The sequence below is a fragment of the Euleptes europaea genome, chromosome 6, assembly GCF_029931775.1.
Source record: "Euleptes europaea isolate rEulEur1 chromosome 6, rEulEur1.hap1, whole genome shotgun sequence".
In the NCBI taxonomy this organism is placed as follows: domain Eukaryota; kingdom Metazoa; phylum Chordata; class Lepidosauria; order Squamata; family Sphaerodactylidae; genus Euleptes; species Euleptes europaea.
This window is the reverse complement of record NC_079317.1, coordinates 104,052,856-104,066,703: the sequence shown is the minus strand read 5'-3', so window position 1 is coordinate 104,066,703 and position 13,848 is coordinate 104,052,856. Positions and strand designations below refer to the sequence as shown.

The window sequence follows — 13,848 nt, the reverse complement described above, 5'->3', positions numbered from 1 at the left end:
GGGAGGTTTTTGGGGCAGAGCCTGAGGAGGGTGGGGTTTGGGGAGGGACTTCAATGCCATAGGGTCCAATTGCCAAAGTGGCCATGTTCTCCAGGTGAACTGAAATAGCAGATCTCCTGCTACTACCTAGAGGTTGGCAACCCTGCATGGGCGGCTGAGCGGAGGAAGGAAAGCAGCTGGAGCATAGTCCCCACCCCTTCAGTTTGGTTCTTTTTCCAACTGTTATCTTCATACGAATTTAAAAAGACTGTTATGCGGAGGGGCTGATGGTGGGGACAGCCCTCTGCACACGCTCAGAGGCATCTTCAGTTGCATGGACGAGCAGAGTGGAAACCCGAGCTAAGCAAAGAGCTCGGCTCCAGCACAAACGCCAGGTGGGCCCCCGTTCGGCCCTCACCGCCAATCCCCCATGCTGAAGTCACCAACCAGCCTGCCGCAGACGGCTGCCCAGGCGTCCCACTCCCAGTCCAGCCCCGTCCCAGCTCCACCTCTTCCAGTCCTCGGCAGAAGGCTCGTCGTTGTCTTCACTTCCGGAGTGCGCAGCCAGCAACTGCAGAGAAGGCGCCCGGTACTTCCCGGAGGAGCCGGGAAGGCACCGCTGGTCCCCAGCCTCCTCAGCCGGGGGAACGAACTTAGGCGAACTCTGTGCTGGGGTAACGGCGTGCGCGCCCACAGAGAGGGCTCCGAGTGCCACCTTTGGCACCCGTACCATAGGTTCGCCACCACTGCCATATATGGATTGTAGGACGGCCGAGAGAGACTGTAACTTGGTGAAACCATTCAGGAGAAGCCAAGAGGGCTGGCGTTCGGGCATCTGTAGGGCTGAGCCTCTGAAGGGCTATAAAAGACAGAGAACTGCTTCATTGCTTTGAGCAGCTGGAAGCACTTGCATGTGCTAAGCTGTCTCCCATTTATTATGGCCAAATAAATGCTTCAACAGATCTCTCTGTGTCTGGTCTTCTCTATCCCAAAGTAAGATTGGGTAAAAGGGATAAGAGTGTTGACTATTTATTATTGATTGGTACTTCTGACAGGACTGAGCTACAGAATTATTAAGCCGTGCACCAACGAAGGATTTGAGGATCCAGCTGCCAAAATGTAGGCTATGAATAGATTCTGGTGAGCTCAGTGAGCCCTTACAGCTGGGAGTTTGAGCACTTCAAGCCCCCAATAAAATTTTGAAATTTGACCAATTACAGGGACATTTTGAGGCCATGTGAAATGGGTACTATTAGAGCATGTTCTAAAGTCAATATTAAGTATTTCAACCCATTGGCTTATGATTCTATCACTAAAAAACTCCATTGATTAGTAGAGAAATTCACTCATTAAAAAAAGTTGCTTTGGGGGCCCCTCCAGGATTAGGGGCCCTGAAGCTTAAGCTTCATTAGTTTCACAGTAGATCTGCCCCTGGGGCAGGGGGGAAATAAAAAATTGCACTCCTCTCAGCTTGGCCTGGCAACACTAACTCAGGTATTCCCCAAAAACGAGTTCTCCAAAAATTCTGGCAGACAAAGAAAGTTGCCTGGCAGGATTGACCCAACTTACAGTTATAAATTTGTGACCTTGATTAGCCATACATACACCAAAATACCCCAAATTTAATCCATATTTCTGTTTTTCATTAGTAGAAAAGGGCAAGAGTCCAGTAGTACCTTAAAGACTAATAAAAAAAAATTCTTGTAGGGTATGAGCTTTCGTGAGCCACAGCTCACTTCTTCAGATACAGCTAGAATGTGAATCCATCTGTCTTTAAGTAGAGGAGAGTGAATTCAGACAAGCATTAGTATGTAAATGTTAACAGTATGTAAATGTGAATAGCAGGTGTGATGGGATTAGGTGTGGTGTGCAGAAGAGTCTGTGATGTCCAGGGGAGAGATGGGTGTGGAGAAATAAGCATTGGTAATGATCCATGAATGCAAGGTCTTTATTCAGCCCTGGTAAATGCATTGACTTTAGTTTGAATATCAACTGTAATTCAGCGGTGAATTACCTGTTTTTCATGTTTTCATTCTGGAGCAAGGAGGCAATAGTTAAAAATGTATTTATAGTGATTCAGTTATGGAATACATAGGCACATAGCATAGTCTTCTATTTTATTCCCTTGTCACATGAAATGTTCTGTAAGTGCAACTGTCACCTTCTCAAAAACGTTATGGACACTGATCTCTGCTACAGTTTTTACAGACATAATTATCACATTTTATAAGTCCCAGTAGACACAATTAAGGGCAGAATTTACCAGGAATTAAAATCCATGATATCAGAATTTGCCCACTATATCAAGTGGAAGGGACTTTTTAGATGAGTGGCGATGACAATTGGTGGATCCTGAATAGGGATGCAAAAGAGATTCTCAGGTCCATTTGCTCAACTCAAACCATAGTATTTCAAACTGTTTCATTTGTACCAAGGATCAGAGGTTATGCAACATGTTTAATTGCTTTCTTGAGAAGAAAGGAGCGACCCCATAGAATAGACTCTCCTTTAATGTTTTCTGGCATTCATAACTCCAGCCTACCACACATTGCACATGTACAGGCTCAGACCTGGGAAGCACAGCAGTTAGTATCGAATGGTTAAATTCCTGCAAACAGTTATCTGTGTGTATAGGTTAATGATAAGAGTTAATGAGCTAAGTTCTGCAAGGATTCAGATAGGTTTTCCCAAAAGGCACCTGTGTTCCATAATTCCATTCTCCCTCCCCACTCTTCCCAAGATACCCCAAAGTACAGGCTACATCTCGGATGCTCCAGGGGAGAGAATAAATTCTTTGCAACACATCTTGCTTTCATATTAATATGGAGACAATTACAAGAGCCTGAGTGGGCAGCTTTATATGAACAAGGTATTTTCATATTCCAAAAGGTACGTTACATTTGTTGTCTACTCCTTTTTACTTTCTCAGAACGATTTTCTTCCCAAAGATATTTGTATTATAAATAGAGTTATCAATCATTAACAATATTTCTTGGTGCATTTGGGGATGGAGATGGTACAAATCTTCCAATGTAATAGAGGAAAGATTAAGATAAAAAGTTGCAGTAAAGGTTTAAAGAGAAAGGTGGGATTATTGTACAGTAGAGCACAAAGTAATGGAATTCTTTAGGGATACTTTCAAGTAATTCTTCATTTAAATTTCTCCCCAGATTTTGGGTTCTGAATTACTTCATCTTCTTTTGAAAGCAAAACTGATACATGTCCAAAATTTGTAATGCACAAATTTTGTGTATAAGTGGTTTGCCAAAGCTTCCAGCTTCTTCAGTTCCTTCAGTAAGTATATTCTATTTTCAAAAAGCAATCTTGAAGTCCTCATACATATGATTGTATCAGATTCCCGGAACCTGATGTGATGCCGGAAGTTCTAGTTCAGACTTGGGGGGGGGGGTGCCTCTATTTTTAATGTATAAAATAAATACATTAGTGACCATTAAGGACAGGGAGGTTGCTGTTTTGGCCCCTTCATTAATCAAATATGGCACACAATGTGACTGCTTGAGCAGGTATTCAGCCAATGTCAGAGTGATAGCGGAGGCTTTATAAGGGAACTCCACCTTTCCCATATGTTTTGCCACATGCTGCTCACCCACTCTTCCTCCTATGAGGCATCGTGGAATTTTTTTTGAGGCTATGCAGAAATTTTTGGGTTCCCCTATGAATGACATGTTGGTTTAGGCCATAGGTGGGTTGCTCATGATAGCTAGGGATAGATGGCAAGCACTTGGGGCATCATGCATTGATGGACAGCTGTTCCTGTAACAGCCCATCATTCATTTTACAGTGGATTGGTACTCCCTTGATGCTGAGAACCTTCAGCCAAAATCTTAGTTGTTTTTATTGCCATTTAAATAAGCTAGTTAAATGCACACATTGTGGTTCCATTTGAGGGGAGGTGCCAGTGACAATGTTTCTGCTCACCTGGAGCATCTCCGGAGTATTCAGAAACCACTGTCTTGAAAATGGGTGGTGTATTTTCACTGTCCTGTTGATAGGCAGTCAACCATCCAGTTTGCTATTAGAAGGAGTGATGATAATGATGACATCTGTGCTTTCCTCATAGCTTCAGTGCCATCACCTGACAGAGGCAGACAAAGACTGGAATGCAAGAACTTCTTCAAAATAATGACAGACGGAAATATGTCTTCAATAACAGATTTTATCCTTTTGGGCTTCACAAGTCAACATGAGCTTCAGGTTTTGTGTTTTGTTTTGTTCCTAGTGATTTATTTGTTCACTATGCTTGGGAATCTCAGCATGATTGTGTTAATCAGAATTGAACCCAGACTCCACACGCCCATGTACTTCTTCCTTAGCCACCTCTCCTTCTTAGACATATGCTACTCTTCTGTGATTGTTCCTAAGACTCTGGTGAATTTCTTGGTGGACATCAAATCCATCACTTTTGCTGGATGCATGAGTCAACTGTTTTTCTTTGGAGTTAGTGCTTCGACTGAGTGCTACCTATTGGCTGCCATGGCCTATGACCGTTACGTTGCAATTTGCAACCCTTTGCTCTACACAGTTGTTATGTCACAGAAAATCTGTGTAGGGCTAGTGGCTGGGGCATATCTTGCTGGTGTGATTACCTCAACTATACATACGATCTCAACATTCAGATTGCCATTCTGTCGATCCCATACGATCAACCACTTTTTCTGTGATGTGCCTCCTCTCCTAACTCTGGCCTGCTCAGACACACATTTCAATGAGATGTTGCTTTTTGCTGTAGTTGGGTTTGATGTCACAACCACCACAATTATCATTCTAGCATCCTACTTATCTGTCCTTGCTACTGTCCTGAGGTTCCGCACCACAAAGAGAAGGCACAAAGCTTTCTCTACCTGTGGCTCCCATTTGGCCTCTGTCATATTGTTCTATGGGAGTGCCCTCTATATGTATTCACGGCCCCCCTCTAGCCTGTCTCTAGATCAAGACAAGGTGATCTCAGTGCTGTATTCTGTTACAACCCCCATGTTGAACCCTCTCATCTACAGCATGAGGAATAATGAGGTGAGAGACGCTCTCAGAAAAGCAAGAGCAGGTTCTTTTTCCCATGAGTGTCATTGCAATCGCCCAATAAGGTAGAGGGTTTATACATTTTTTCTGGTAGCATGTCAGCATAGTTAAACAAATACTTGTCAGTTTGGCTAAGCCCCTACAAAAGGCCATACATACTACCATTTAATACAATAACAAATAAGTCCCATCTCAGTCTTGTTCCTGAAGTGATATAAAAATCATTTGTTTTTCTTGACCTATATAGCCTCACCCAATTCTACCCAGGAACTGTTACGCCACAACAGTACTTACACAGAGAGGCCTCTAGTCCTATAGCCTTAAGTCCAGTGGCATAAACAAACTCAAATTTTGCTCCTCACTCTTTATTGTACAATGCACTTTGAAGTTATGAGCAGCTGACTTTCTGATCCATAAGCAGTTAAGTAGTTTGACTTTTGATATGCAGAACTAACTCTAAGACAAGAGCGTCTGTCTACAGTTTTAATAAGCCCGCACACTCTCTTCTTTCTTCTTTTGCTTCCTTATCAGATCTAGTTTAACTTACTATTTCCACTTTTAAATCTCTCTGTTTTTCTGCCTCACCCATCTTGTCTATCATCTTTGCTTTCTTCATTATTGTCCTCTCATCATCTTTGCCCTACCAGTATTTTTTTCTGTTGGGGAATCTCTGGTTACTGCTTCTTCGGCCTTTCTCTTTTGTTCCTTTGTTTCTGGAACTCACTGCCTCCCAACAACCACATCTCTCTCGCAGCAGTTTCAATTGTGTTTGAAAATTTATTTTGTCTCCAAAGACTAATTTCCCGCCCTGCGAGGTTTTCTTTTTTATGGTCCTATTGATTTTGATTGTAAGCCTTCAAGCAAGGTTTGTTCTTTTTAACAAAAACAATGTACAGTGCCACACTTTTGAGGTATTTATAAATAAACAACAGAAATGATAAGTAGCTTGCCATATAATAATAGTGTTCAAAATGCTGTGTATTTATCATTTTTAGACCAACTTGGTATATAGTTTAGTATTATCATCTCCGTATTATACTATGTGGTGGTTGGGTTTGACACTGGGAAAATGCTTTCTCCATGTGATGTGCAGTGGTAGAAGTCAGATTGAAGTATTCAGAAATTTTGAATGTGAGAGACTTTCCAGGGAGTTGCTGATTCACGGCTTATATTATTAGACATTATGAGACAAGAGCTTTCTTTAAACTAGCAAATTGGTATTAGGTGGAAGCTTGTCTTTGAATGAGTCCAAAAACTGAGATTTGATGTAATCATTAGGCACCAGGCCAGTGATATTTTAGCACAAGAAAATAGCATATGCTGGTTGCTGAGTTTGAGGATCCCCCCCAACTTCTTCTACTGATAGTGATTTTTTTCTCTGAATATGGTAGCGAGGACAATGTCTGGTGTGGCACCAATTAAGCCAATCCAAAAGAACATTTTTTTAAAAATCAGGGCTTAACTCATATGAGTCTTACCGGGGGGGGGGGGGTAGATGCTCCGCAGCTGGGGACAGCACAGCCATGGCACAGCCGAGCCATCTCCCGAGCACCTTGGTGTGCCATGGCCAGCAAACCGAGAAGAAATGCTCCCCACCTGGCCCTGCAGCAAAGAGCCAAGTTCCTTGCATAGGGTTTGGATATTCACCATATTCAGACGGAATTGCTCCAGGCAACGGTTGCTGGGGAGCTGCAAGGTGCTGATGCACTCACAGTAGCACCTGGCATGGCACCTTCTGCATTTTCCCTGTGCCACCCAGATGTACAGCGTGGTCCCAATGGGGGTTGGCAGGTAGAAGGGCAACAATCCTGCTGCAAGCTATCTGATGGTTTGAGGGCACATTAGAAGCACAGATCATGTGGGGTGGTTCCTCACTCCCTAGGGCCCATGGTGACCCCACAGGCTCAGCCCAATCACCTACTGCGGTTCCTGGGGTTGGGGTATGTCACGTGGAGGTTCCCTGCTGCTGCTTCACGTCCACCATGTGCTGATAGGGAGGAACAGGGTGGAGATGCAATCTGGAAGTTCCCATGGTGCCTGGCCTCACCCTCACATTCCCCTGTGCCATATTGGCATGGCTGTGCCTGGCCCAGCAGCCAGTAATGTCCACCACCAGCCTAAGTGGATGGAGGTGAAGAACATCTAGATTTGAATACAGGAGCACCACAAGATTTTTGGTGTATGAGCTTTTGATAGTCAAAGCTCTCTTCATCAGATGTGGAGAAGTTGCTGCTGTGTGGGTTGGTAGTAGAGCATGCTAGAATGGCCCTCATTACCACTAAAAGCAGCTTTGCAACCACTCAATGTCATGCCTTCCGGCACATGGCAGTGGAGTAGACCTCTGCCCTCGATCATGCTGCATGGATGGAGCTGTCCTCTCTGAAGCTATGAAATAAACCTTCCAACTGGGTTGGAGGCATGCACGTGGGTGCCCTCATGGCCCAGGACATTCCTGGAGCTTAGGCCGAGCTGAGTGCCGTGATTTTGCCCATTGTGGTTGATGGCTGCAACACCAGCATACCTCAGAGATTAGCTGGCATACCTTCAAGATACTCACACACATACTTCTCCTCCTGTTCTAAGGAAGAATAACAAGGAGCCACTAGAGCAATGCAGTCATGGGGAAAGGTGGAATTGCAAAGGTAGGAATCTATCTTCCACTCCCAATAGTTTGGGGTTTACATGTTTCTCTTTTAATATGTGGGGGCAACAGGTGATAAGAAAAAAATTACAGTTGTATGCATTATCACTTACAGTTTTCCAGGGAGGAATGCATGCAAAACAAAATCACACTTTGAAGAGCAATGTTTCCTGAGGCATGAAGGATGTTTTAAAAGAAGTGTACCCCAGCAGAACCCTGGCTACATAGATCCCTCTCCTAAATTACCTTTTCCAGTTGGGCAGTTGGCGGGGAGGGCTCAAACATTCATGCAGTATCCCCATATGTTCATTTACTTACCTTAGTTCCCTCTCTAGTGAGCTTGTTAAGATGGTTCTTGCTATCGAGCAGTTAGACAGTACCCCCCTCCCAACTTGTGTGCCCCTTCATGGCATACTCTTTACCATGACTATCCATGGGGTGGCTCTTTTCCACTTGCCAGAGACATATCAGTTTTGGTCACATGTAGAACAGTGCAACAAGGACCAGACGGTCTTCTCCACCCCTGTGCTTATTTTTCGAGGAAATTTGCACACTCCCAACTAAACTGGCTGATTTGGGAGAAAGAAGCTGCAGCCGTCCACCATGCCCTCACTATGTGGAGGCAATTTCTGGAGGGTTCCAGGGTTCCCTTTGAGGTCTGGACTGATCACAAAAATCTGGAAGCCCTTACGGGGGCCCACAAACTGTCTGCGAAACAGCAGCGTTGGGCTGACTCCTTTGCTCAATTTCGTTTTGTGCTCAACCATGTGCCTGGAAAACAGAACGTACTGGCAGATGCTCTTTCCAGGCTTCCCCAGTATCCAGTGAAAATCGACCGTCCAACAGTCTCCTTATTCACCCCGGCGCAAAGGGATGCTCTACCTGTCTTGGCTGTACAAACCCGGTCCCAAACTCTGCTCCAGTCCCAGTCCCAACCAGCGGACAGCAGTGCCTCTGAAAGGGGGGAATCGACTCCCTCACCGGTCCCACCTGTGCCTCCTGCGCCTAGTGCCCCAGGTCAACCAGTCCTCCATTCCACCCCACCCCCACTGCCACCGAGCCTTGTTTCGCCCCCCTCCGTGGTGGGAATGACCCTGCCTGACTCCTTCCTGGACTCCCTTCGTGCCAGTGCCTGGCTGAACACACTGCTCAAACACTTCCCCCATCCCTGCTGGAATGGGGTGGTTGTTGGTACAAGGACTCTAAGATATATGTACCCAAAGTGCTTCGGAAGGAAGTCCTGCAATTAGCCCACGGAGCCAAAACTGCGGGGCACTTTGGCTTTTTGAAAACTCTCCACTTGTTGCGCAGGCAATTCTGGTGGGCGGGCATGCGTGCCGATGTGGACTCTTTCATTCACAGTTGCCCTAAATGCGCCACTGTCAAACGATCCCAGGGAAAGCCCTCCGGACTTTTGCATCCGCTGGAAGTCCCCTCCAGGCCCTGGGAAGTAATTGCTATGGACTTTATGACAGATCTCCCTCTCAGCGAGGGTAAGACGGTTCTTTGGGTGATTACTGACTTATTTTCCAAGCAAGTACATCTCGTTCCCTGCACTGGTATACCCTCCACCCCAAAGTTGGCCCACCTCTTTGTGTCACATGTCTTTCGTTTACATTCCTTTCTGCGTAAGATAATCAGCGACCGCGGGGAGAGCTATGTCGCCAAGTTTTGGAAAGCTTTTCTCAAGTTGGTGGGGGTGGAGCAGGGGTTGTCTAGTGCCTTTCACCTCCAGACCGATGGACAAACTGAACGAGTGAATGCGGTTTTAGAATGCTATCTGCGTTGTTATGTTAATTACCATCAAGATGACTGGGTTGAATTTTTACCTTTTGCTGAATACGCTTATAACAATGCTGTACAGCAATCTACTGGTTTCAGTCCTTTTTATGCTGTGTATGGTCAGGATTTCAGTCCCGTTGGCCAGGTTGATGTTTCTGGGGAGGAGGGGGGTGCGGATGTGGAGTCTTGGGTCCAAGCTATCCACACCACTTGGCCCTGGCTGGTCAAGAACTTGGAAACAGCCAAACGGAAATACAAAACCCAAGCGGATAAGCACCGCTCTCCCAGCCCGAACTTTAATGTTGGAGACTTGGTTTACTTCTCCACCAAGAATCTACGGTCTACCCGCCCGTGTGGCAAACTCAGTGCCACGTATGTGGGCCCGTATCCTATTGCTCGAATAATCAACTCAGTAACCGTGGAACTGACCCTCCCTAAGACTTTGAGGCGCGTACATCCTGTATTCTATGTCAGCCTCCTGAAACCTCATGTCGCCGCCCCGAACTGGCATCCCGAACCGCCTCCTGAGCAGCTGGTGATGGTGGGGGGGGGAGGAGTATTTTGAAGTTGCCAAAATCCTGGATTCCCGCTTACATCACGGTTCTCTCCAATACCTTGTTCGCTGGAAGCACCTCCCTCCTGCCTATGATGAGTGGGTACCCTCCCGTGATGTGTCTGTCCCCCGTTTGGAGTGCGCATTCCATCGTACCTACCCCCACAAACCAGCCCCTCGATGTGAGAGGGGGCCTTGAGGGGAGCAGAATGTCAGGCTGCCTGTAAACACCTCGTTTCGCCTTGACTTCAAGGTTGTTTTCTGGTGCAGCTGCCAGTTGCTTTGCTTAGCTTAGCTTCCCAGGGGCTGAGGTCCGTGGGAGCTTGGTATTTCCAGACTGCCTCTGTAATCATGATGTGACTGTAGTTCTGTGTCTGTAATTCTCCATATAACCAAGTGCACCCCCACCCCCCTTCGTTCCTGCCTTTTGGTCTTTAAGCTCTGCATACCTGTTACCAATAAACCAACTCTTTTGGACTTTGTCTCTTGATGTGGCTATTGGAATTCAGTGAACACAAGTGCTTACAAGCTCTGTGTTCATTGACAAACCCATAAACAGACTCCGTAGGCAGGAAATCCTAAGAAAGCTGATTTATTGGAAAATACAACAATTTGCAGAAGCCATGAAACTTAGAAGGACTCTAATGGGGATGCAGGCTACAGAGGATCGTATATAAAGAAGAAAGGCTACAAAGACAGGCCACCCCTAGTTGCTAGGGCAACCATTCAGTTCTCACGGAAGTTAGACTACACACACATCTCTTGAGACATTAGCATAACAGTTGCGACCTTGGGTTAGCACCTGGCTGAACCACAACACTCCGTTCTCAGGCCAGATCAGTCCTTACAATGGGCAATTTTTGGGGGGACCCCTTCCGGGCCCCATAACTCGGGACCCCCTGGCCCAAGCTTAACAAAACGTGGGAGTTCTTGCAAGAAGAGCCCCCTGAAGCTACACTGAAAGTTTGGGACCTCTATCTCCAAAAATCCCCCCCCCCGGAGCCTTGGAAAGCCGCGAATGTGTACTTACTCGCTTTATTCCAATGGCCAATTTTGGGGGGACCCCTTCCAGACCCCATAACTTCGGACCCTCTGACCCAATCTTCACAAAACTTGGGGGTTCTTGCAAGAAGGGTCCCCTGAAGCTACACTGAAAGTTTGGGACCTCCACCTCCAAAAATGCCTCCTCGGAGCCGTGGAAAGCCACGAATGTGCACACACCCCCATGGGGATCTTTCTCTCACACAAACAGATGGTCTCTCTTTCTCTCCCCGGGCCGCACAGCAGCTGGGCTCACGCACTCATCCGCAACTGATTGGCCAGAAGAAGACCCAGCTTAGCCACCGATTGGCCGCGAGAGAATGCTGCTTACTAACTGACGGTTATGCTGCTGATTCGGAGCCCCCGAATTTGCCAAATTTATTCAGCAATCGCCCCAAACTCGCCAAATTCAGCTCATCATTTTCCCGCTTTTTAAAAAATTCGGTTCCATCTGAACTGAAAACCGCTGAATTGGGGGAAATTCGGCTGTTTTTCAGTTCGGGACCTGTTCTTCTTAGTCTGTTTATTCAGAATGAGAGCTCTTTCTGATAGCAATTGGATACAACTGTGAATGATGCATTTCTATTGTCCTTATCTACCCAGGAAACTCTGGATAGAAAACTTTCAGCACCCTCACAACAGTACAATTTCAAGGATTCTTCCAGCCATTTCGAATTTGTCATAAAACCATATCAGTTTGTAAAGCAGATATGTCCATTTGTACCATTAACTGAAGTCAAACATTCTTCTCATTATTATCTGTTTACTATGGCAAATCTATACTTTAGCAGTTACAGGAACTTCTTCAGAACTTTTACAAAAGCCTCCTTTACATGTTTATTCCTCAGGCTGTAGATCAAGGGGTTCAGCATGGGGATGACCACAGTGTAGAACAAGGAGGCCACTTTGTCTTGTTCCAATGCATACTTGGAACTTGGTCGAAAATACATAAAGAAAATTGTCCCATAAAATAAGCTAACAACCATCAGGTGGGAAGTACAGGTTGAAAAGGCTCTCAGTGGAACGATTTTCTGTCTGCTCTTAGTGGAATAGATTTTCAACACAGTGGCTAAGATACAAACATAGGAGATTATGATGATCACTGTAGTGCCTATACAGTTTATACTAACTTGTGTAAATATTACTATCTCATTGGTGTGGGTATCAGAGCAAGAAAGTTGTAGGAGTGGGGGAATGTCACAGTAATAATGACTGATCACATTTGGCCCACAAAAGGTCAAAGTAAAAGTGAACGCAGTATGTAAAATTGCATAGAAAATACCCAGGACAAATGAACCAGATACTAGCCTAGAACACATTTTCCTTGACATTAGGGCAGCATAATGCAGAGGCTTACAAATAGCCACATATCGGTCATATGCCATCAAGGCCAATAGGATGCACTCAGTACTACCACATGTAACAAACATAAACATTTGAGTTGCGCAGCCAAAAAACCCAATGGTTTTCTTCTCTGATAAGAGATCCACCAGTATTCTGGGGGTAATAGTGGAGGAATAATTAACATCTACAAAAGCCAAACTACTGAGAAAGAAATACATGGGAGTGTGTAGCTGTGAGTCTGCCTTGATTAAAATGATTAAACCCAGATTTCCCACCAGGGTGACAACATAGATAAGTAGAAACAAGATGAACAAAGGCAGCCTTAACTCAGGTCGATTCGTGATTCCTAGGAGAACAAACTCAGTGATGACAGTGTGATTGAAAAGAGGCGTTTCCATCAATCTGACCTATCTGTTGGGATTCAGGAACAAAAAAGAAACAAAATAACAAATAAATAAAACATACTGAGAGATGTGTAAGTTGACTGTTCCATATCTACAATACTCCATTCAGACAACTGAATATGTACAACACACCCAAAAGTGCAAGATGAAGATCTTTAAACTGGGTGATGGTACTACATAGATTTTGTATTGGACTTTGGATCCATTTTAACTAATCAATGGAATTCAACTAAGGAATTTCAAGGGCTATGAAAGGAATTTTTAAAAGTAATATTCTGGTCAATAATATGCTGATCTAAAGAAATTGTAACTGGAAATATTTCCACTAAAGTTCCACTAAGCTGCTTTTATCGTCGTTTCATTGCCTGTCTGTTGTACCAAATTTGTACCTGCTGTTACATCCAAGAGCATGAAACCACAGAGTTTGCCATTGCCTTCCCCAGTAATCTACACTTTACCCCCAGCAAGCTGGGTACTCATTTTACTGACCTTGGACGGATGGAAGGCTGGGTCAACCTTGAGCCGGCTACCTGACACTGAGTTGCATGGCGATCGAACTCAGTTCATGAACAGAGCTTTTGTCTGCAGTACAGCAGCTTACCACTTTGGGCTATGGGGCTCGCTCTGATCATCGAATCACTTATTTTTTCAGCTTGAAATGTTCTGGTGAAAAATCTCATTCAAAATAGCATTCCATTTTTCTGAATCTTAATTTCTTTGCAAAAATGCTCAAAAAAATGAACAGCATAGGCTGTATTCAGCCCTGTAAGATCTCATAATAGCTTTTCTAGTATTATTACCTACTTGTTATATTGATCTTAAGGAATAAATAAAGGTCAACTCAATGAAATTCCATTGGTTTCTACTAGTTGTCTCTGCAACACCAAAATCAGTGAATGTACCAGTCAAATGGAGCATCAGATGCTTCATAAGAATATTATACAGTGAGGTATTCATGGTGTATTTATTCATGTTGTTATCTCCTCTGGGATCTTCTAAATGTTGTTCTGTTCTTATTGCCTATGTTGCTATGGAAAAATTAAATCTGGTGAGGATAGGCATCTTTA

The 13,848-nt window shown here is 44.8% G+C and overlaps 2 protein-coding genes across 2 annotated transcripts; one reads left to right on the top strand and one right to left on the bottom strand.

Annotated features, from left to right (window-relative positions):
* The first annotated feature begins 4,122 nt into the window (after nucleotides 1-4,122).
* Nucleotides 4,123-7,831, top strand: LOC130479627 (olfactory receptor 8D1-like). Its single transcript, XM_056852021.1, has 2 exons — nucleotides 4,123-5,031; nucleotides 7,730-7,831. Exons 1-2 carry the CDS (start codon nucleotides 4,123-4,125, stop codon nucleotides 7,829-7,831), a joined length of 1,011 nt encoding a protein of 336 aa, XP_056707999.1.
* Nucleotides 7,832-11,824: 3,993 nt separating this feature from the next.
* On the bottom strand, nucleotides 11,825-12,775 carry LOC130479718 (olfactory receptor 1020-like). Its single transcript, XM_056852126.1, has one exon. It carries the CDS (start codon nucleotides 12,773-12,775, stop codon nucleotides 11,825-11,827), a length of 951 nt encoding a protein of 316 aa, XP_056708104.1.
* Nucleotides 12,776-13,848: the final 1,073 nt, after the last annotated feature.

Coding starts and splice junctions, on each gene's coding strand:
- LOC130479627 (XM_056852021.1), top strand. CDS start 4,123: ATGACAGACGGAAATATGTCTTCAATAACAGATTTTATCCTTTTGGGC. Junction 5,032..7,729: donor TGAGAGACGCTCTCAGAAAA/GCAAGAGCAGGT, acceptor TGGGGGCAACAG/GTGATAAGAAAAAAATTACA.
- LOC130479718 (XM_056852126.1), bottom strand. CDS start 12,775: ATGGAAACGCCTCTTTTCAATCACACTGTCATCACTGAGTTTGTTCTC.